The 21,448-nt window shown below is 38.3% G+C and overlaps 1 protein-coding gene across 1 annotated transcript in view; it reads right to left on the bottom strand.

Annotated features, from left to right (window-relative positions):
- The window catches only part of Nsf (N-ethylmaleimide sensitive factor, vesicle fusing ATPase), a 148,834-nt gene that overhangs the window by 11,559 nt on the left and 115,827 nt on the right, over nt 1-21,448 (bottom strand). Inside the window, exons 16-17 of the mRNA XM_046421262.2 lie at nt 17,934-18,000; nt 15,439-15,518 (exon numbers count right to left, since the gene is read on the bottom strand). Coding sequence (XP_046277218.1) covers nt 15,439-15,518; nt 17,934-18,000 — 147 coding nt within the window. The remainder of the gene's footprint in view (nt 1-15,438; nt 15,519-17,933; nt 18,001-21,448) is intronic.

Below are 21,448 nucleotides of genomic sequence, written 5' to 3'. Positions count from 1 at the left end.
CCTTGGTAAGAAGAATTAGCTGAACAATTGGAAACCCTGAAGTGGATTAAGAATCGAGTTTAAAAGTGCAACTCAAAACTGCTGTATGCCGTGGGCCTTAAACTTTGTGTTCTGATTATTAGAATCTGATGCTTTTGAAAACGAGAGTGAAAAATGACAGACTGCTAAGAATTTTTAAATGAGAGTGAAAAATGACAGAATGCTAAGAATTTGTAAATGAGAGTGAAAAATGACAGAATGCTAAGAATTTGTAAACTTAGTAAAAGATAGAACTGACATTAGTTGATCGAACCATTAGCAAAAGTTTCCTCTTTTTTAGGTACTTATGGAATTAAAAGATTTGGTGGGTACCTTCAAAGTGTTTATCATTTAGCTGGGAAAATGTGTAAGTATTCAGTAGCCACTACCAAGGAACATATCAGCAAAATGCAAAACCATAATGGCTGTGGGGACACAGCCACTGGGAGTTTCTTGGAGTAGGGTTATCTAGGAAGAGTCCTGTAGTGGTGCAGAGCCGCTGGCAAGGGGAGGAGCTGGCAAGGCCCTCTAGGAGAAGGCCAAGTCCCTAAAGCTACTAAATCCCAGGTGGGTGGTGCAAACAGCTGAGCTAGAGCACCAGGGGCGGAAAGCCAAGTCTTTTTGGAAAAATAAGAAGGGGGCAGCCAACAAAAGGAAGACCCAGAACACTTAACTAAGGAAGGAGATTTAATATAAAAACCAACAGGAAATCAAAGAAAGTCCTTGAGGAGGAAGAACTGTGATGGAGAGAGAAGCCTGGCAGCTGCCTGCAGGAGGGCCCCCTTTCTCCTGGCCTGGGAGGAAGCTACTGCCTGATGCCGCACCAGTTCTGAGTGAGCATCCCCAGGAAGGATGCTGCACCTTTAAAGCAACATCTTACACAAATGAAGTCCTTTTAATGCAAGCCTAGGGAGGAGAGAAAGCAATGGGGGAAAGACAAGTCCCCTGATAAACAGGGGGCTTGGTGCAGTGGAAGAAGTGCAGGCCCCATCATTCACAGTGTGTGATTGGGGTTAAGTTAACTTCTTATCCTCTGTTCTCTCCTCAGCCCCAAAAATGGAGTTTAACAACTCCTACTCGTGAGCTAGAGCACGAGGTGAAGGATGTTGGGGAGGGGGCTCTTTGCCATAACTGTCAGAATAGGCAAGAATGAAAAGAAAGTTGACAGGGATGGTCTTGAAAGAATCCTGAAAAATCACCTTCTGTCTAGGGTATTAAGATCCAAAATGTGAGGTCAGGTGAGTGAGCAACAGGAGCCCTGAGAATTCTCTTCCCGAGAATGGAGCAAGTGATATGCAAAGCACTTCTGCCAGAGGGCAAAGGTTTGCCCTGTGCTGGAAGACAGACCTCCAACCTTCAGCCCATTAAGGGCGATGGTGAGACTCAGGAGAGACCTGCAGCCTCCGGTTAAATGCTGGGTAGGAAGGAGTCATGGCAGTGGGGGTCTGGGGGGCCTACCTAAGAGGCAGCAACTTCTTGGGAGAAATGAGTTCAGAGCAACAGCCAGGAGGAAGATCTTCTGGCAAAAGGTACTTCCACCCCACCATTTATTCTGGCTTTAGCCTTGCAATGGGAATTTCTTATATGCATTTTTTTTAGTTTGTATCATTCACTATGGAGACTTTTAGAAATACTCTGGCTGACCATAGTGCTTCACTGCATTTATTTACATGCCTGAATCTAGTTTCTAGTCTGTCTCCTTCCTGAGGGTGGGAGTCTCACCTCATTCCGTGGTGTCCTTGCTGTACTCAGCTCAGTGCGCCTGATGCAGAAGGTACGGCATGGTTCGTGTGCCTGGAATGCTCTTCGCATCCGTGTCCACATGGGCACTTCCCCCAGTCAAGGACCTGCTTAAGGTCAGCTTTTCTGAAGACCTACTCAACATTGTCCCCATTCAAAGCTGCAGCCCCTACCCTTCCTCTCCCTTTGTCCTGTTCTTTCCCCCAAGTTAAGAATCACCTTTTTGTATATTATGTACTTGACTCACTCCCTGTGTTATTGTAATTTCCTGCAGGTCTTCCTTCAGGAGGCCGGGGCTTAGGTCTGGTTTTACTGATATGTTCAGGGCGTGCACTGGGCCTTGTACAAAGTGCAAAGTTAATAAGTATGTGTTGAGTGAGTGATGATCCCAGTGTAGGTTTCGAGGTAGGAGATCACTCCTTCATTGTTACATTCTTTCTTCTGGCCCTAGAAAAATGTATATTATACTAAGTGTTCAAAAGGAAAACATTTACCATTTCAGAGAGCCTATATCTCTGAACTCCAAGCGTCGAATGTTATGATAGCAATAAGTTTTAAAGAAACTACTCTAGAATGAATGGCATGTGTGCTTCATTTACCATATAAATTGATGCCGAAGGCTGTTATATCCCTTTCTTTTGACTAGCTATTGATTGCATAATACAGTCTTCTCTAACAGAGGGAAGGGAAGATTCATGGGAAACTATTAATTTAAGCTAATGAAATAAGTATTATTAAGTGTCTTCTACAATTCTCGTTTTCCCTAAACCAAGGGAAAAGATTGACTAATGTTAAGAACAACACAGAGGGGAGTGAGGTATAGCTCAGTGGTAGAGCACTAGCCTAGTGTGCATGAGGCCTTGGGTTGTTATTCCCAGCATCACAAAAAACCAGCCATGGGAACTATGAGGGAGAAATGAGGCTTCTCTGCATGTCTTGCCTGCATTTTTCATTTCTTGCTCAAATGTCTGTAGCTGCTGCTGCTGTTTCTTCTTTTTATGGAGTTAAATGTTTCAGTTGAATACCAAAGGAAGGATGTTTCAAATAAATCATGCTACAACTAGGCAGACAACTACACTTAAACTCTCCATTAGATTTTACCCTGAAGCAAATTCTTAGTCTAACTCTTTGCAACCATCCTCCTGGTGCTGCAAGGAGAGCAGAGGAGAAAAAGAAGGGGAATTTGTGGTGCAGATGGGATATGAAATGAGAAACTTAACCTCAAATAATCTTAAACAATTACTATAGGCAGAGTGGATTACTCTGTGATATTAAAGAACATTGAGTACCAATTTATGAAAAAGACTGAACCATCAGACTTTACACTTGGGACAGTTCTTAATGATTGCCTTATTTTTCCCTTTGTCCCTTTCCTCTCTCCCTCATCCTCTCATTTTGTAGTTGAGGAACCAGGGGTGAGAAGTGAAGGGATCTGAGGCTCTTACATCAGGTGAGGAGATGAAACTAGAGTTCAGGCCTTGCTAGTATTTTCACTGTTTCTGTGTCCATTGTTTTCATCTGCATAGCATAAGTTAGTTAATTTTTGCACTGCTGGGAATCAAATCTAGGGCCTCAAGCAAGCTAGGCAAGTGCTCTATCATGTGTAATTTTAGACTCATATAAGCAATGGCTGGTCTGTCTGCCCCTCTCTCTCTCTCTCTTTTTTTTTTTTTTTCTGGTTCCAGAGATTGAACCTAGGTGCACTTAACCACTGAGCCTCATCCCCAACCCTTTTTTTATATTTTATTTTGAGTAGGTCTTGCTGAGTTGCTTAGGGCCTTTCTAAATTGCTGAGGCTGGCTTTGAACTTGCCATCCACCTGTCTCAGCCTCTCGAGCCACTGGGATTAAGGGCGTGTGCCACTGTGCCTGGCCTGATCTCTTAATTATGAGTTTGGGAGATGTATCACTGAAAATGATGACTTTTGAGCTCTAAGGAGAAAAGGCTAAATAGGTTAAAAAATTAAAATTGTATGACCACACCATAGTCTTCTTAATGCGGAAAGGACCAGTTTGGTTAAGTGCTTTTTCTCACTAGAAACTTAATTAAGATGACCACAGATTAGTCAGCCAGCCCAAACTCTCTAATCCACAGACTGTTCCTACCTATCTCAGCTTTTAGCTTGGTATTCCCTGAATTAGCCCTGATGCTCTAATCAGGTCACTATTCTTTCTAATTTATTATTTCTATCTCTGTGATTTTTATCCACAGCATTTCTCTTTATTACAAAATCTTCCAAGAGTTTTCTACCAATGTGCAATTATTTCATCAAAACGTGCCTTCTTTCCACACTCTGTCCTCATTTAACCCTACACAACCCACCGTACTCCTTTGGTCCCAACCTTTCAGAACATGGATTCAATGTGCCAGTGATAATACTGTTATCAGGGGATCAGCTTACTAAACAGTTTCAACTATCCAGAACACAGACAAAAAAACAAGAAAAAGTAAAGCCCTCTTAAGGCTGAAAGATCTAATGTGAGGTTCAGGTAGCTTTACTCAGTGACTTGTCCATTAGGCACAGTGTCTAGGCCCATAAGACTTCACAGGGCCCACAAAACACTTTAATTTCTCTTAAAATCAGAAGCGCAGAAAAAATCCAAAATCTTTAGGTTGAAGATGTTTTACTATAGTAATACATTAATATTCATATCAATAGAAAATGTCATTTAAAATATTTTTCATGGGGGCTGGGGATGTGGCTCAAGCGGTAACGCGCTTGCCTGGCATGCGGCACTGGGTTCGATCCTCAGCACCACATAAAATAAAAATAAAGATGTTGGGTCCACAGAAAACTGAAAAATAAATATTAAAAAATTCTGTCTCTGGGGCTGGGAATGTGGCTCAAGCGGTAGCGCGCTCGCCTGGCATGCGTGCGGCCCGGGTTCGATCCTCAGCACCACATACAAACAAAGATGTTGTGTCCGCCGAAAACTAAAAAATAAGTATTAAAATTCTCTCTCAAAAAAAAATATATATAAAAAAATTCTGTCTCTCTCTCTCTCTCTTAAAAAAATAAATATCCTTTTCTTTGGAAAAAAAATATTTTTCATGGACAAAGGGGCCCACGAAAATCACAATGTAGCCTGTTCATACAGCAGCCCTTGGTTCTCATCACTGTAGAAATGGCACATGTGTTCTGGTGGCTGCCCTTCTTAGTTCATGCACATGGAAGCAGCAAATTAGAAGAGGGAATTGTCATGGGCAGGCAGACTGACACACTCACATGGATTCTGTAGTAAGAGCTGATAGCAAGATCATTAAAAAAGAACAACGGGGGCTTGTGACTCAGTGGTAGAGCACTTGCCTAGCACATGTGAGGCACTGGGTTCAATCCTCAGCACCACATAAAAATAAATCAATAAATAACATACAAAAAAACTGAAACACAGTGTCTCCCTAACAACTGCCATGGCACAGTCTATCCATTCCAAGTCCTTACTGGGTGCCACTGACTAAAGGGACCCAAGGTTGGTAATGATGATCTTCATTCATTAACAAACTGTTTATTATACTTTGTTTTTGGCACCAAAAATGTATGCAGCAATTCTTTCCTTTTTAAAAGGACTGAATTTTAACAACATTTGATATTTAAGGTTATACTTTAGTTATTAGGAAAAAAAATGAAGCCTCTAATATCTTATAAATTCCTGTTTTTCCCTCAAATAAAACTGAGCATGTCATATGAAGACTAAGGTAGTAACTGTACATAAAAAGCATCCTCCAGCTCCCAAGTATCACTCTGAATGAAAAGAACAGAAATGTGCTAATCTGAGTACTGCCACATGTCCAGTATCCAGGGCTGCAGAGCCAATATCTCAGCAGGGCACAGCTGCCCTGACAACATTTCCCTTTTATTAGGCTTTCAAGATCTGGATCAAGAACTACTTTTTGTGAAACATTCTCAGGTAATGTTCCACTGGAACTGTTTAACGTATGAAGCCTAACTACATCCATCATATTTTTACATCTTTTCTCCACGCTGGTGGTCACAGGGACACCAGTTACCCTCTGCATGAATCAGAAAACAAAACTCAACAAACCCCTAGGTGGATAAATTAGAGAACAGAAATCTAGGTGAATTCAGCCACCCTTGCCTCTGGTCCCCCAAATCTCAGCACCTTTGTAGGAGCAAAAAGGTACTTCCTTACCTCTTTCTCGGGACTAGGGTTGCCAGATAAATCCCTATGTATTAATATCTTTCAAATATTGCATGGGATATGCTGACACTAAAAAAATTTTGACATTTTTCTGAAATTCAAATTCTACTGGGCATTCTCTATTCTCATCCTGTAAATCTTGGTAACCCTGCTGGTGGCAGATCCAGTCCTGCACCAGGATGAACTGTTGGTATGAGCGAGATGTGGGCTGGATGTTGATCTCTACCTGCCACTTGACCTGTGTACATCTCGTGTACAAACTGCACCAAGTGAACAGGTGGCCTGGATTGTGAGGCCTGGTCCATCTTTTCATCTTTGTATTTCTATAGTGTAGAGTAAAGGCTTACTAAACATACGTTCTAAAAAGGCAGATGTTCCTTAAAGTAATAATTTAAAAGAAATATTCTGGATAAAAAAACTCCCCATTCTCCCTTCCCGGAAACTTATAATTGTCACCATTTATCCGGGTCAACATTTGTCACACTGGCACTCAACCACAATAGGTTGAGACCAGAAGCATGGTACCCAGCTGAATTCCAGGTGGGTTTCCAAGGGCAGGTGTGATAGTCATGAGGCACTCTTGCCACCTTTACTTTCCGGATCACAGAGTGTCTTACAGGCATTACATTAAATTAGTTTTAGAAGAAAAACCAACTGTTAGAAATATATGTTACACATGGACGAAGTTTAGATACAAAGTGGACTCTAACTCCAGGGGGCAAACTAAAATTTAGTAGCAAAGCAATGGGATTAAAGAATTTTGACATGGGCTGGGGATGTGGCTCAAGCGGTAGCGCGCTCGCCTGGCATGCGTGCGGCCCGGGTTCGATCCTCAGCACCACATACCAACAAAGATGTTGTGTCCGCCAATAACTAAAAAATAAATATTAAAAAAAAAAATTAAAAAAAAAAAGAATTTTGACAGTTGTGCTGTTGAGTTAAAAATAAACATAACTGGATACATATTAAGTTTTCATATTATTAAGGTAACATATGCTTATAGTAGAAAATTTGTAAAACATGGAAACAAAGCAGAAAAAAAATCACCTATAATGCTACCATCTAAAATAGAGCAGTTGTCTTCAAGATGAAGAAACAGAACTTCATTTTACTTTCAATACCATTCTTTATAGCATTTATTTTTTGTATAAGTTTAAAAATGAACATCACATGTACACAATGTATGTGCAAAAATATTGTGATTGGCTCATTTTTTTTAACTTGTTGGGGGTATGTAATCAGGAAGTTTGGAGGCCAGTTGATAAAAAGGCAGTTACAGGGCTGGGGTTGTAGCTTAGTGGTAGAGCGCTTGCCTTGCACATGTGAGGCCTGGGTTCGATCCTCAGCACACATTAAATAAATAAATAAACAAACAAATAAATAAATAAAGCTATTGGGTTCATCTACAATTAAAAAAAATTTAAAAATAAAAAGGCAATTACAATAAACCATCCTGGCATATATCCTCTAGTCCTTTAACTGAAATCACACTGTCAGAATAACTGGAAACTGAAGTGATAGGCGATTGGATAGTATACGTGCAGTTTCTGACACAGGTTCAGTTTATACAGACACAGGACTGTGAGCTGGGTGGCCACAGAGCTTCCCATAGCACCCCTGTCACTTAGCACTGCTCCTTCTCTTGCCTTTCCGCCATTACTGTTCTCATTCCAGGGTCTGGCTCCCTGCTCCAGGGCTGGCTAAGGGAGGGTCTGCAGGAGCTGGGGCAAAGGAAGTGGCTGTGCTCTTCCCTGTGACTTCTGGGGGCTGGCTTCATCAGCAGCACATCTCTTTTGATGGGCTGCTTACTTTGTTGCCTTTTTTTTTGTACAAGGAGTCAGTTTTCTAAAATTAATAATAAACTAATCACTGAGTTGTGCTTTGCAGTATATGTAAAGAACCACAATGAACATTTACTTAATTCTCACAACTAAAATAAACAATTTGGAAGATTGTTCCTACTTTACAAATGAGAAAATTGAGACTCAGAAGTTCAATGATTGGATTCAAATTCAAGTCTTCTGATTTTAACTCTCTCCTCTTATTTACATGCCAATGACAGTTCTATGTGCATGCAGTAGAGATCTACCATCTTCAAAACAGACGTTAACTAATATCATCTACATTGCTTAAATAGGTTAAAAATAGGTGGGGGTGAACTAGGAAGATTTTTTTTTCTGCTTTATTGTTTCCAGTGTTTTACACTTGTTAGAGGGCACTCTTTCTACTCCTTAGTGTAAGAAGTAGGGCTACCACAGTGATGTGGTTACAGACCAAGTTGTGACTTTAAAACATTAAGTTCTAGTTCCACCTACATGCCAATACACACAGAAATAGTGAAGGATTGTTCTGGGCCTTTTATAAGTTTTCTCTCTTACCCCATTGCTATTATGCACATATTACATAGCATAAATCCTAGGGAATCTCCAAAGATCTGTGTTCTTACTTCAGGTATAGGAAGATGGAAAAGAAACTATAAAGTGACCATTTAGTTGCACTTGGAGTCAGGAGAAAAGAGCTGTGGTTATACTCTATAAGTCGTTGCAAGGGAAAGGAAGGAGGTGGGCCAGTCTCAAGGCTGAGGACAAGTGTGACTAGGGAGCATCCTCAGGGATCTCACAATGACCATCTGTCTATGCTATTGAGCTCTGAAATTCCTGGGTCTCCCCTTTATTCTTCCCTGTATAACAGAAATCCCCAATCCCGGTATCAGAGTATTTGTCTTAGGAAGCTTGTAAGTCTCACTGAATGTAAGATGAGGAGGCAGGGAGTCCCATGTTTCTTTCCCTGGTATTACACATAAAGGAAGTGGTATCTGGGCACTGGAAATTGAAAGTCTGAGTTCACTTTCTATGGAAACTTGCTTTGAATAGCAGTTATATTCTTCAGTCATCCTATTTTACAAACTGAAAAGGTCCTATAGACCATCTACAGGCATCTCTTTTCTTTAATACCTTATACATGTGAAGTCCACAAGTTTACAAAGGCCTTCACTATATCATAGTTGACCCTCAATGGTAGGTAAGGCAAAGAAATTATTGACACTTTGTAGATGAAGAAACAGATGCAAATAAATTAAGGGACTAGTTCAAGGCAATAAAGCCAGGAGATAGGTGAGCTAAGACTTAAACTCAGGTTTCTTGACCCCCAGTATAAAGAGTGGGATCTGCCACTTCATAACACCATAGAGTACTAGGAGAGTGTAACCAAAGCTTTCTAAAGCTGATATCATATCATGGTAATTACCTAGGGCAACAGAGGCAGAACATGACATTCTGGCTGTGAGAAAATATTTTGTCTTGACACTATCAACACTTCTCTGAGATTCAGATATTTTGAATTATCTGAAAATAGCATTTATATGCCATGTATATGTATCTTATAACTTATTTTGATATGCATTAGTGCCTATTGTAAATGTGCTCTTTCAAAACCAAAACAAGCCAAACCAAATTCTTTTTTTGAAATATTTGCTGATTTTACTTAGCAGATGTGCAGATGTTTGTAGCAATGTTTTATAAAAGGATTCTTTTTTTTTTTTTTTGATGTATTAAAATTGGTCTAGGGCTCGGGATGTGGCTCAAGTGGTAGCACGCTGGCCTGGCATGCATGAGGCACTGGGTTCGATCCTCAGCCCCACATAAAAATAATAAAAAAATAAGGATATTGTGTCCACCTAAAAAAAAAAAAACAACTAAAAAATAAACGTTTAAAAAAATTGGTCTACATAAGTGTATTATAAAAATATGCATATATCCATATATATAGAACTTTCCAAGAAAATATGCTATACTAACCAAAGTAAACCTAAAGAAATTTTATAAAATATAGTAGCCATCTAACTTCATTGACTTAATAAGTGGGAAAACTGGGCCACTGTCAATCATCACATATTTTTTTTTAAATAAAAAATGAAGTTCAATGCAGAAGTCACCACATCAGTGATTACAATTAATGTGTCTGGCAAAATGACTAACCCTCTTTCCTAAAGTGGTTATATATCTTATTGAGTCATATTGTAGTCATTAGCCAGAGTTAATTTTAAACAGATAGATGCAGAGATACTCATGTTTAGGCCTGCACAATTTGGAGTCTCTTCATTATCTGCTTATTTCACTAAAGCAACCCAAAGCCTGAAGAGTTGCTTAATATTACCAAGTCTTCCTAATAACATATATGAAGTAAGACTGTACAAAGATGTATCACACAGAAAGCAGCCTGTCTATACAGTGGTGATGTTGAAATAAAACTCATGGAGAAACAAATATGTCTGCCTAGTTGAGCCCCGCCCCCCCCCCCCCCAGTACTCTACAGTTTCCTACTGGCTCACACATTATACCTTCCCCAGCTCTAAACCTGTTTCTTTCTTACTTATTAGGCAATATTATTAGTAGGTGCCAGAGTAGTGAGGAAGTTTTTTTCAACAATTTTATAATTAAAACAACAAACAACTGTAAGTTCTGAGCTCTTCTTCAGTAATACTGCCAGGGATTTCAAGTAATATTCTTCTTTTATAGAAGTGTAAGTGTGTAAGTTTCCAGAGTATTCCACTGGTATGCTGCCAATGAGGGATATGTGGATTAAAATAGCCACTCCTACCAGCTGAGGGGAAAGCAGGAGGTCCTGGGGTGGCTGGGCCAGTTTTGGGTGTTCTTGTCCACTTACCCAAGTATATCATCAGATGTTATCTTTTTCTATGTATAAAGAAGTTGGAAAGCACTGAAAAAGGGTTGGTTCTCCATAAATTACCAGATTATTCTGTTATATTCAGATGAGGTCTTCCAATTTGATTTCTACCACTACCAAGAATACCCAGAATTAAATAGTCAGGTTAAAGGGTTTTGACTATTCTTACACTTGTAGAAGAAACTGGGAAGTCACATAATTTTAAGTCTGAGGTGCCCCTTTTTGGGCAATTTATTTTGCCTCAAAAAAAAAAAAAAAGTGGCAGAAGAGACCCATGAGGGAAATAATAAAGCCCTGGTGCTGCTGGCTGCAGGATCTACCTGGCCTTCCCTTCTTTACTGCTGCTTCTTCCTTGACATTAAGACCAGAGGTTTCATCCTCCTGATCTGGAAAAGCACATCCCCCTCAACTTCCATAAATCTGCAAAACTTGAAAAGAGCCCCAGTGTCATCAAGTAAAAGAGAAGGCTTTAGGAATCTCATGGAAGGAGGGGTGTCTTCAAGCCTCTCACTCTAAGCCGGACATTTCCTAACACTGGACAAATTGTACGTCCAGCTCAGGGAGGGTGAACTGCAGTGGTCTTTTACCCTCCAAGCCAATTGTTAGCTTTTCACAGGAATCAGCAGGGAAGCACATGTGAAACCTCTGTGTGCCGGTGAGCGCCCCCATGCCTTGTGTGACTCTGCATGTAGATGAAGCAGGCCGGGAGCTTTCTGAGCTGCTGCTGCTGAGTTCTCAGAGAAGCCTTTTCTCCGGCTGGGCTCCCTGCTGGGACAGCCCTTTTCAATTTTTCTATCCCCCCTCGATCTCTTCTCCTGCAGAACACAGGGAAACTTGATTGAAATAAAGACCTAGGGAACATGTTTTATTTTCTCCTGTTCAATCCATTTTAGAAAAGCTTTTAATTGGTTTTAAAAAGATGCTAAACAAAATGTGATGATGTTTTTCAGTCTTCATGAACTATGGATACCACTTTTTATACTTTCAAAGGGCTAATAAATCAATCATGAAATTAACTCTCCAGCTAAATTTAAAGCAAATCCACTGAATACCAGGTTCATTAAAAATCTATGCATTTACTTAGAAAAATTTAAAATTCAAAGAAAATTATCCTAGTAACTGAAATCTGACTTGAATTTTTAGTTCTACACTGAAAATCCAAGAGCAAGGCAATCACAAAGGGAAAAAAGGAGGGCTTGTGAACCAGTTTTAATAAGCCAATTTACAAGAAGGGAGGGGTGGGGGAGGGGTGGAAGTGGAAAAAGAGAATATCTTGATACATAACAACATAGTGCCCCTGGAGGGATTCTTTTATTTGAGCATGTGCACACATGCACACACAATTTTTCTGTGTGAAAGCTGGATTTACAACAAATGCAACATTAAGGATTCTGTGACTGATATGATTGCTGTATTGTAATCCATGTACAGTTCTCTTTTTAAAGAAAAATGCCCACATCTTTTGTTTTCTTGCCAGTGGTAAATAATAGTTTTCTACCTTTATGCACCTTACAACATTCAGATGCATATATATATTTTTTAAACTGAAAACATCTGAAAAACCTACGTGATAATGGACTGGTGAAGTGAATCCGCCCACTTTAGAGTTACAAACATTCTTGATATTAGATCAGCCTGAACATTTTTCCTTTATATTCTTGAGATAATAGAAACTAATTTTACAAAACAACGTGGTACGGAAAAGGCATTCTTCATTTTCTTAAATATGTGCCAATTAAAAATATTACAAATATTAATTTCTCCTGCTGCTTATACCACAGGTCATCTTAGGCAGACCAGGTCAGAGTGAACGCATTCTGGATTAATTCCTTTAAAAGAGAATCCCTGCCATTTCCCATCACTAAGGCAACCAGATCTCTTACTCCTATGTTTCTTATATCCTTTCTCTTCAGTCCTTAGAGAAGTTTGTTCCACATCCCTTTTTAATGATCTAATTGCTGTTTCTAACCAAGCTGAGCCATGTACCTTGGATGCTCACCCTTCACTTCTAACTCTCCATATAATTCTCCTTTCATCATTGAAGTATCATCTGAAACCACATTTTAAAAACTGTGACCAATTTATTGAGATGTAATTCACATAGTACACAACAAACAGTTTTTAGTATATTCACAGATAAGTGCAACTGTCACCACAATCAATTTTAGGATATTTTCATCAGTCCAAAAAAGAAACTCCATACCCATTAGCAGTCACCTCCTAGTCTCCCCATCCACCCCTCTCAGCCCCAGGCAACCACTAATCTACTTTCTGTCTCTATACATTTGCCAATTCTGAGCATTTTGTATAAATGGAATTGTATAGTGTGGCCTTTGGGACTGGTTTCTTTATGTGTTTTCAAGGTTTGTCCATGTTATGTTGTAGCACATTCAGTACTGCATTTTTCATTGGTAGATAGTATTCCACTGTAGGGATACATTAGATTTTATTTTATTTGATGAACATTTGTATTGTTTCTACTTCTTTTATGAATAATATTACCATGAACATCCATATACAATAATTTATATAGGCAAATATTTTCTTTTTGGGTACCTACCTGGGAGTGAATTGATGAGCCATCTGCTAACTTGATGATTAACCTTTTAAGGAATTACCAGATTATTTTCCAAAGACCGCACAATTTTTACATTCTCACCAGTAGTGTTAGATGGGTCAATTTTTTCACTGTATTATTATCTGACCTTTAGACTAGATCCAACCTAGTAGGTATGAAATGGTCCCTCACTGAATTGGTTTTGATTTGCATTACCCTGATGATGAATGATGTTAACTCTTTTTGTGTACTTATTGACCATTTGAACTTTACTTATTTAATATTTCTACTTTAATCATACTCTGTCTAAATATAAACTCAAACAATACTAAAACACTTAAGCCCACCAAAATGAGAAGATATAAAAATTTATATTTAATAAGATATATTTTTGTTGAATAACTTACTCATGAAGCATATATGTGTAAGCCTCTATGCTAGATGTAAGATTTAAAAGCATTAGATAATGTTCCTTAAGAATCTTACAATTATTCTAATAAATATAAAGTTCTTAAGTTTTTAATCAAAATTTAAACATTTTCTGTTTATTTCTATATTAGAATCTATTTTGGATTACAAAAAACTTTTGGCCAGAAGATGTATCTTATTTAAATCAATGTATGTAGTATTTAACCATGTAAAGAACAAGTTGTTCAAAATAGCAATGAAAATTATTCTTCCTTCTCCCAAGTGACTCTTAGCATATTTTTTAAATAAAAAACCTGAATATTACAAGAAATAAGTTTAAATGCCCAGAAGACATTTTTTATTCTAATAATTTTAAATATGCTAACTTCATTAAAAAAGGGATTTTTGTGGTTGTGATACCTACATAGGTATTGGGTAGAAATTATAAATAAAAAATTTTAAAATTTATTCTAATTAGTTATACATGACAGCAGAATACATTTTAGAGATTATTTTTGTTTCAACAACCTTAGACATATTTACATATTTATAAGAATATTGAAGGAACCAGAAAAGGGAAAAATAGAGTCACTTCTCCAACTTAAGCCTTAGTATAAGCTCAAATTCCAGTCCTGGGAATAATGATTTATGGAACGAGGGTTTAAGAATCCTCCCACAGTGCATATATGTAGCAAATTTTCAAGGGTATTGTAGGTTAGATTTCTTTCACTACTCTAGAAATTTTTAAAAATTCCCTCAATCTAGAAAATCAGGATAGTCCTTTATCCTTAAATGTAAAATATACATACACATTATTTTAACTGTTAAATTAAAAATTAGATTCATCAACTTAACATTAAATATTTTCCCTATAGATATATATATTCATGTATAAAATTCCCATATAGACACTAAGATGTTTTCCAAATTAATGCTTAAGCCCTTTGAATATGACTTGATTGGCATTTTGTCAAGGTTATAACACAGAGAATCAATCAAGAGAATTTATCTTGAGACATAACCAAACATGCTCTGGCAGCCTCTATATAATTACAATATTTAACCAACCTATAAAGGTTGGTTTAAATTTGTTAAGTTAAGAAAATCACCAGTCTCTAGTAGCCACATCAGTAGAAATGCAATCACAGGAATCAAGAGCCTATCACTGTGTACCCCATAAACGTGTAGAGTCATTTGGAAATAAATAATAAAGAGAAAAAAAAAAAGAATCAAGAGCCTGACTATAATATCATTCCTTAAAAGTACCATGTGACTACAGAAGTCATCATCTTACAATGATGACTCAAATCTGTAAAAGTTAAAAAACAAAACAAAACAAACAAAAAGCCTTGCCTATAGTAAATAAACTTAAAAGCCCTCAAATAAAAACTCTTAAATGCAACAAACAGGAACACATTTTGAATCCCTTCTACATTAATATCATCATCTCTCTTGGGAGGTAGAGTGGGGAAAGATGTAGAATATGTTGGAGAATTTATAAAGCAAGATACAATACTAACTGAAATTGTCAGATTTTGATATTTTAAGAATTGGAAAAGAAAAAAAATCAGTTAATAGTATAATTTACCTTTAGACAGAATGCCTCTGGTATTCAGAGTAGGTTTTTTTTTTTTTTTGTCCCCTCCTTCAAGGGGAAAGGTATCCAGATGTTTTTAACAAACATTTCTAAGAAATTGCTGCAAACCATGGCAATACAGATGACCTTTCAAAATCCTTTCAACAACAGAATTTTATGTTTACGACAACCTGGCTTATTCAGAAACAGTACACCACTAAATGGAATTTACTGAAAGAGTCTGTGAAAATATTCCTTATTATTATTATTATTATTATTATTATTTCTTTTACCTGAGGAGGTGCCTTTTTCAGTAACACAAGAAGAGCCTGTAATACCAGATTAGAAAATCGGGGGCCAATGGGGACATAATCTGGAAGAGAATCATGGTTATGATTAGGCTTCTTATATACATTTACACACTTCAAAATGTTCTGATTTTTCTACATCAAGAGTAAACATCATCCTAAGTAACAGGCAACTATTTATAATAAGAAAAAAAAATCTCTAGTAACCTAAATGCTTAAATGTCACATAAGAACACTTTTCTGTACATTTTTTCAAAACAAGCAAACCAAAAACTTCTAAATATCCATTCTGAGTTCATGTAGACATTTTAGCTGGTTTTCAGAATTTTTTTTTTTAAAGGGGAAAGCATCCAAGTGTATTTATTGAGCATTTCTAAGAAATTGATGCAAACCATGGCAACAGAATAACTGAAATGATGGTGATGAAGACTGGCCTCAGATGGTAACGAGTGGATGACTAAAGAACTTTCAGTTAGAAACTAGTACTTCAATGGGCTGGGGTTTTAGCTCAGTGGTAGAGTGCTTGCCTCACATGCATGAGGCCCTGGGTTCAATCCTCAGCACCACATTTTAAAAAATAAATAAATAAATAAAAATAAAGATATTGTGTCCATCTACAACTAATTAAAAAAAATTTTTTTTTAAAAGAAAACTAGTACATCAAGATCTGCATAGTGGCTGAGGTAGGAGGATCCCTCAGCAACTTACTGAGACCATCTCAAAGGAAAATAACAGGGCTGTGGTTGTAGCTCAGTGGTAGAGCACTTGTCTAGCATGTATGAGGCACTGTCTTCGATCCTTGGCACCACATACAAAAAATTAAAAGAAAATAAAGGTATTGTGTTCATCTACAACTAAAACAAATATTTTTTAAAAAGGTAAAATAACAAAAAGGGCTGGGGATGTGGCTCAGTGGTTAAGCCCTGCTGGGTGCTATCCCCAGCACCCCCCCCCCCGCCCCCCCAAAAAAAGACTCAGTATAAATGGTACTTCTTTAGCTGTCTCTGAGTATTATATATTCAACCTAGACCTGGGCTTAGAGCTCCCAGTAGGCATCAGCCTCCTGATGTCAAAAGGGATCCCTTTGTTTTTAAAATATCCAGAACACATGAGCATTCCCTTTTGCATTAGTTTTTACCAATATATGTTATAACAGACAGGCAGAATCTTATTTATTTTTCTGAGACCCTAGTAATTCTAGCACAGTAGTAAGGGCTCAGCAAATGCTTGTTGAATAAATGAACAAACATGAACAGAAAATAACTATTCATACAAGTGAAAATATACTCAGAGGGCACACATTCCTGACATAGTGGTGTTGCTATGACCACACATCTCAATTGTGTTTAGATAAAGGAATTTACACAGAGCTATGAGTATGTGCCTAAAAGCTTTTAAAGAAATAATCCTATAAACTGGGCTGAGATGTATCAAACATTGCACACCAAAACCCAGGTCATCAGACAAAACTATCAATTTAAGGAGATTTCACGAATACCTGTTTTTGCTTTATGACAAACACTGCCAAAACTTAAAAAGGAAAAAACAGAATTTAATGACAAGTCTGAAAATTGTGGAGAAAACACAGTAAGAACGTGAATCTGAAATCATGACTATAAAATTATGGAAAGCTCATAGAAGGTTAATCAGATGTTGGGTAGTATTTTCAGATGTTTATTAAGTCACCAGGTGGGTTTTTTTTCCAATGGATTTTATTATTCTATCCTGATCCACTGTTATGATTTATGCTAGATTGATTTAATTTTACAATGAATAAAATGTAACAGTACAAGAATTTTCTGGCAATTACTATGTTGAGTGCAGAGACTCAGTCTTACTCATCTTTGTGTCCCATAGGACTGCACTTCAACATAAAAGATGTTTAATAAATATTTTTAAAAATTACTATAGAGCACTTGAAACTTTCAGAACGTTTTCAACCTTCATTTTCCCATTTTTGTTTTCACAGTTACTCTGTGGTATTAGCATAGAAAGGATTATAAATTGTATTGTAAGAACAGAAACGAATGTACAGAGAGCTTACAACTTCTGCCCAAGTATTCCAGCAAATTTGTGGGTTTCACTACAATCCTAAACTCTTCTTTCTTTCATTGTGTCAAAGTTTACAAGTGGACTTCTGAGCTATAGGCAGCTCAGAGATACTGAATAGCAAATATATCACCCTCCAAAATACTAATAATTTATTATGAAGGGCACACTGTACAAGATAGAAAATAACATGAAACGTGGGTCCTTAAAAGAAAGCAGTTTATAATAGAGTCAAGGTCACAGGCATTTTACCATGAATGAATATTACGATTGACAGTAGACACAAGAAGTAGAGTTATATTTCCTTGTATGATGAAGAACAATATTTCTCTTGCCCTAAAGTATATAAATATCCATTATTTGACTCTTAATTTTTTGAGACATCAGCTATAAAGTGGCAAAGAGAGTACATGGCCAAAGTTATGACTCACCTAGCAATCTCTCAATATCATCCACAACCACACAACTGAGTTGGGATTTGTATGCATCATCAAAGATCTGGAAGAAAACAGAACCATTTATTATCTCACTGCCTTCCATAATTATGTCAATTTCCAACAACATTAAATATAGTCAATTCCTGAGCAAACCTAAACAAAGCACAGTAAAACACCAATACTTCAGACCACAATAAATTAGAATTTAGTAGATTATAGGATTTTAGAACTGGAAAAAGACTGAGGTCCAAAGCAATTAAATGACTTGTCTGAGATAACACAATTGGATCATGGCTACATAGAGATCAGGTTAAGGCTGTTTTCAGCACTCAGAGCTGCAAGTGTCACACCTGGGCATGCCAAAGGACAGCTGATCATTAATCAACTAACAGATCCCATCATGTTTATCAGTTGGTCTCTCATATCTGCCAGGAGCATGGCTTCAGTGTTGTAACTCAAGTGCTATATGGAGCTACAATGTGGCCCTGTTAGGCAGAAGTAACGTTGAAAGACCAGAATCACATCAACTCATGTCAGATCATAATGGTAAAAAAGTTTACAAGAGAATTAAAACTTGGTTATGAGTCAGGCACAATGGGGCATGTCTGTGGTGCCAACTTAGGGAGGATGAGGTGGGAGGATCAACTGAGTCCAGGAGCTCAAGACCAGCCTGGGCAACAATGAGATCCACCCCCCCACCCATCCCCCACCAAAAAAAAGTTGGGTACGAAGGATTACATAGATATACCTATAAAACTAGACAAAAGACAAGAAGAGTACATTAAGACAGCCAAAGAAATGCAAATTAAAACAATTGTGAAGGAATTATATTCTGGCAAAGACACAGCAATTTCAAAGCAGTAAGATAAATTAGTTTTTGTATCAGTTGAATATATAAGTGCCCATGGCCGCAAGAACAGCCCTTTTGGTGGCTCCTAGTTCAGAAACTGTAAGTGGGACTTAGTGCATCCCGCTAGAGTCACGAGTTAGAATCAACTTTTGCATCCAGTCCAATCGTCCGGGGAGTGTTCCGGACTCAAACTGCCACTGGGCATAGGGAGCAAGAGCCTGTGAGACTGTGCCTCCGGGTCAGGTTTGGATTTGGGCTTGTGGCAGATGGTGGCCTGTAACAGGAGCCCTGGGACACTCGGGGGTAAGTGACGAAAAAAAGCTGCCCGTCCCTAGATAGGACGGGAGCAAATCTGCTCGTCCCTAGATAGGGTGAGAGGAAAAATGGCCATTTCGAGAAAATGGAAAGGATTGATACAGCATGTTTGTGTCTTGTTTTGTCTTGGTGTATTGTATTGTCTTTGTGACGAAAATATGGAAGGGGTGAGAAGTAAATTACTAAGGGAAGGAGGCACCCCAGTGGAACCAAGAATAGTTAGGGCATGTGTTGATAAGAGCCCAGGAACTCTAGTCAGAAAGAAAAAGAAAGTTCAGAAGAAGAAGGATTATCCGGAAAAAAGTTGCAGCAAAAGGCTATTACTAAATACTTTTCGTTACCGGAGGGTGCGTGAATTGAATCGGTGCGGCGGCTGCCACGTGTGTGAGCCGATCATGGTGCAGCAAGGACTTTCCAAGCAGCGGCAGCTGGCTCTTCCCTGCCCCCTGCCCAGGGAGCAGGACACCACTGCCGCAAGCCCAAATCCAAACCTGACCTGGAGGCACAGTCTCGAAGGCTCTTGCTCCCTGTGCCCAGTAGTAGTTTGAGTCCGGAACACTCCCCAGACTCTCTCCGGGGCCATCTGAGGCTGCCCGGGATGCTGCAGGCGGAAGACGGTCCTGTGTCCCTGAAGTTTGGTCATTTCCAATGTCAATAACTACAATGGTTCTCCCACACCTGGAAGCTAATGAGTAATGAGCACTATTAAGGCTTATTTCAAATGTAAAAAACCTTGAGATAATGTACTAAATTGTTCAGAAGGTTGTTTTCTTAGTGGAATGCTACGGGATTTTCTTTACCCAGCATTGTCAGAGTTCCTGCCTTCGTCCCAGTGCCAGTGAGGACGAGGGTGGAAGAATTTCCAGTGTTGCTGAGAACCGGACGAGACTTCGGATCAAGCTAGCTGCCTGCAGAACTTACCTGGTCTGTGATTTAAGCTAGCTGCCTGCAGAACTTACCTGTGCTGTGATTTACCTGGACTGTGAGTTAATCTATTGAGACACTGCTTTACCTGGACTGAGACAACAAACTGTAATCTACAACAAATTGTAACTTGGTATCTTTGCAAACGGTGTCATTGCTGGTATAATTTTTCCAAGGGCTTCTTGCATGGAGCCATCAATTGGCTTGATATTGTGGCATTTTGTATCCTCCCCTTCTGCTTGTAGCAGATTATTTATGGTGTTTGTGTAAAAACCACTATGGTCGTTATTTAAATTAAACAAAAGGGGGAAATGTTAGGGTCTGTAAACAAGTCAAGATGGCGCCTGGCATTTTGCCAGAGGGAGTGGTTTGTGAAGTAATGCCAGCGAGCCATTAAGTGTGGAGATTCCTTATTGGTTGACTGCTGTATCTAGTTTATGTTAATTAAGATAAGCTTTGTGTAATGTATATATACCCCTCTGGTCCTACAATAATTGGCTCCCACTTCTGCTGTATCAATGTACACAAGTTGCTCGTCACCCCCCGGTTATTTCGCTGCAGCCAGACTGCGGCACTCTCTGGCTGAAAACCTTTGTGCACAAGATGGCAAAGCCTGCTCTGGTTCCCACCTGCATCTTGCTTGAGGTATCATAATATTCCTTTATCCTTAGAAGATTTAGTTAGGTAGAGAAATAAAGTAAATTAAACACATAATACTAATATTTTTTATATAAAGTTGAAAAACAACCTGTGTTTATTTGGTCTTTAAAGTATTTGTGACAATTAAGAAAAGTCATCATAGTTGAGTCTTACTGTTGCCATCTGAACAAGTGCCTCATTACATCTTTCCTGGCATAAATACCAACAATAATTTCTGCTTCCAGATATTTAATCAAGTGGAACCCTCTGGTGGAAATGTTTTCCTTTGCTCCCTCCCCATTACATCTCAATCACTGTCCTGCTCTTCATCAAAACCTCATCTATGCTGTTTCCTTAGCTACCTGTCTCCCTACTGGATTGTGAGGTAGATAAAAACTTCACTTTGCTCATGATATCTCTAGTACCCAGCCCAGAACGCTTTTCAGTAATGATGTTGGCTCAACAGATTGGATAGTTGAACCAACACAAGTTCTAATTCCATCCTGCCCAAAGTCATTTGTCTCTCTTCTCTTTAGAATCAGTGTTTCGTACACTGTGAATGTATTACAGACTCACTGTATTATTCCTGTATAATACTGAATTGTTAGCACTCAGAAGGTTAAGTACTATTAATTATTTCTGTATCCTCATATCACTTATCATGATCCTTACCAGAAAATAATCTACAAGTATTTACTAAATGAATAAATTCAAACTTATGCATTATAAATTCAAGTAGAAATATCAAGTAAATAGTTGGAGATGTCTGATTGAAGTCAGG

Source organism: Marmota monax, unplaced genomic scaffold (genome assembly GCF_021218885.2).
Source record: "Marmota monax isolate L192 unplaced genomic scaffold, Marmota_monax_Labrador192_F-V1.1 WCK01_AAM20220418_F8-fsc00322, whole genome shotgun sequence".
NCBI classification, from domain to species: Eukaryota; Metazoa; Chordata; class Mammalia; order Rodentia; family Sciuridae; genus Marmota; species Marmota monax.
This window is presented reverse-complemented; position numbering and strand designations above follow the sequence as displayed.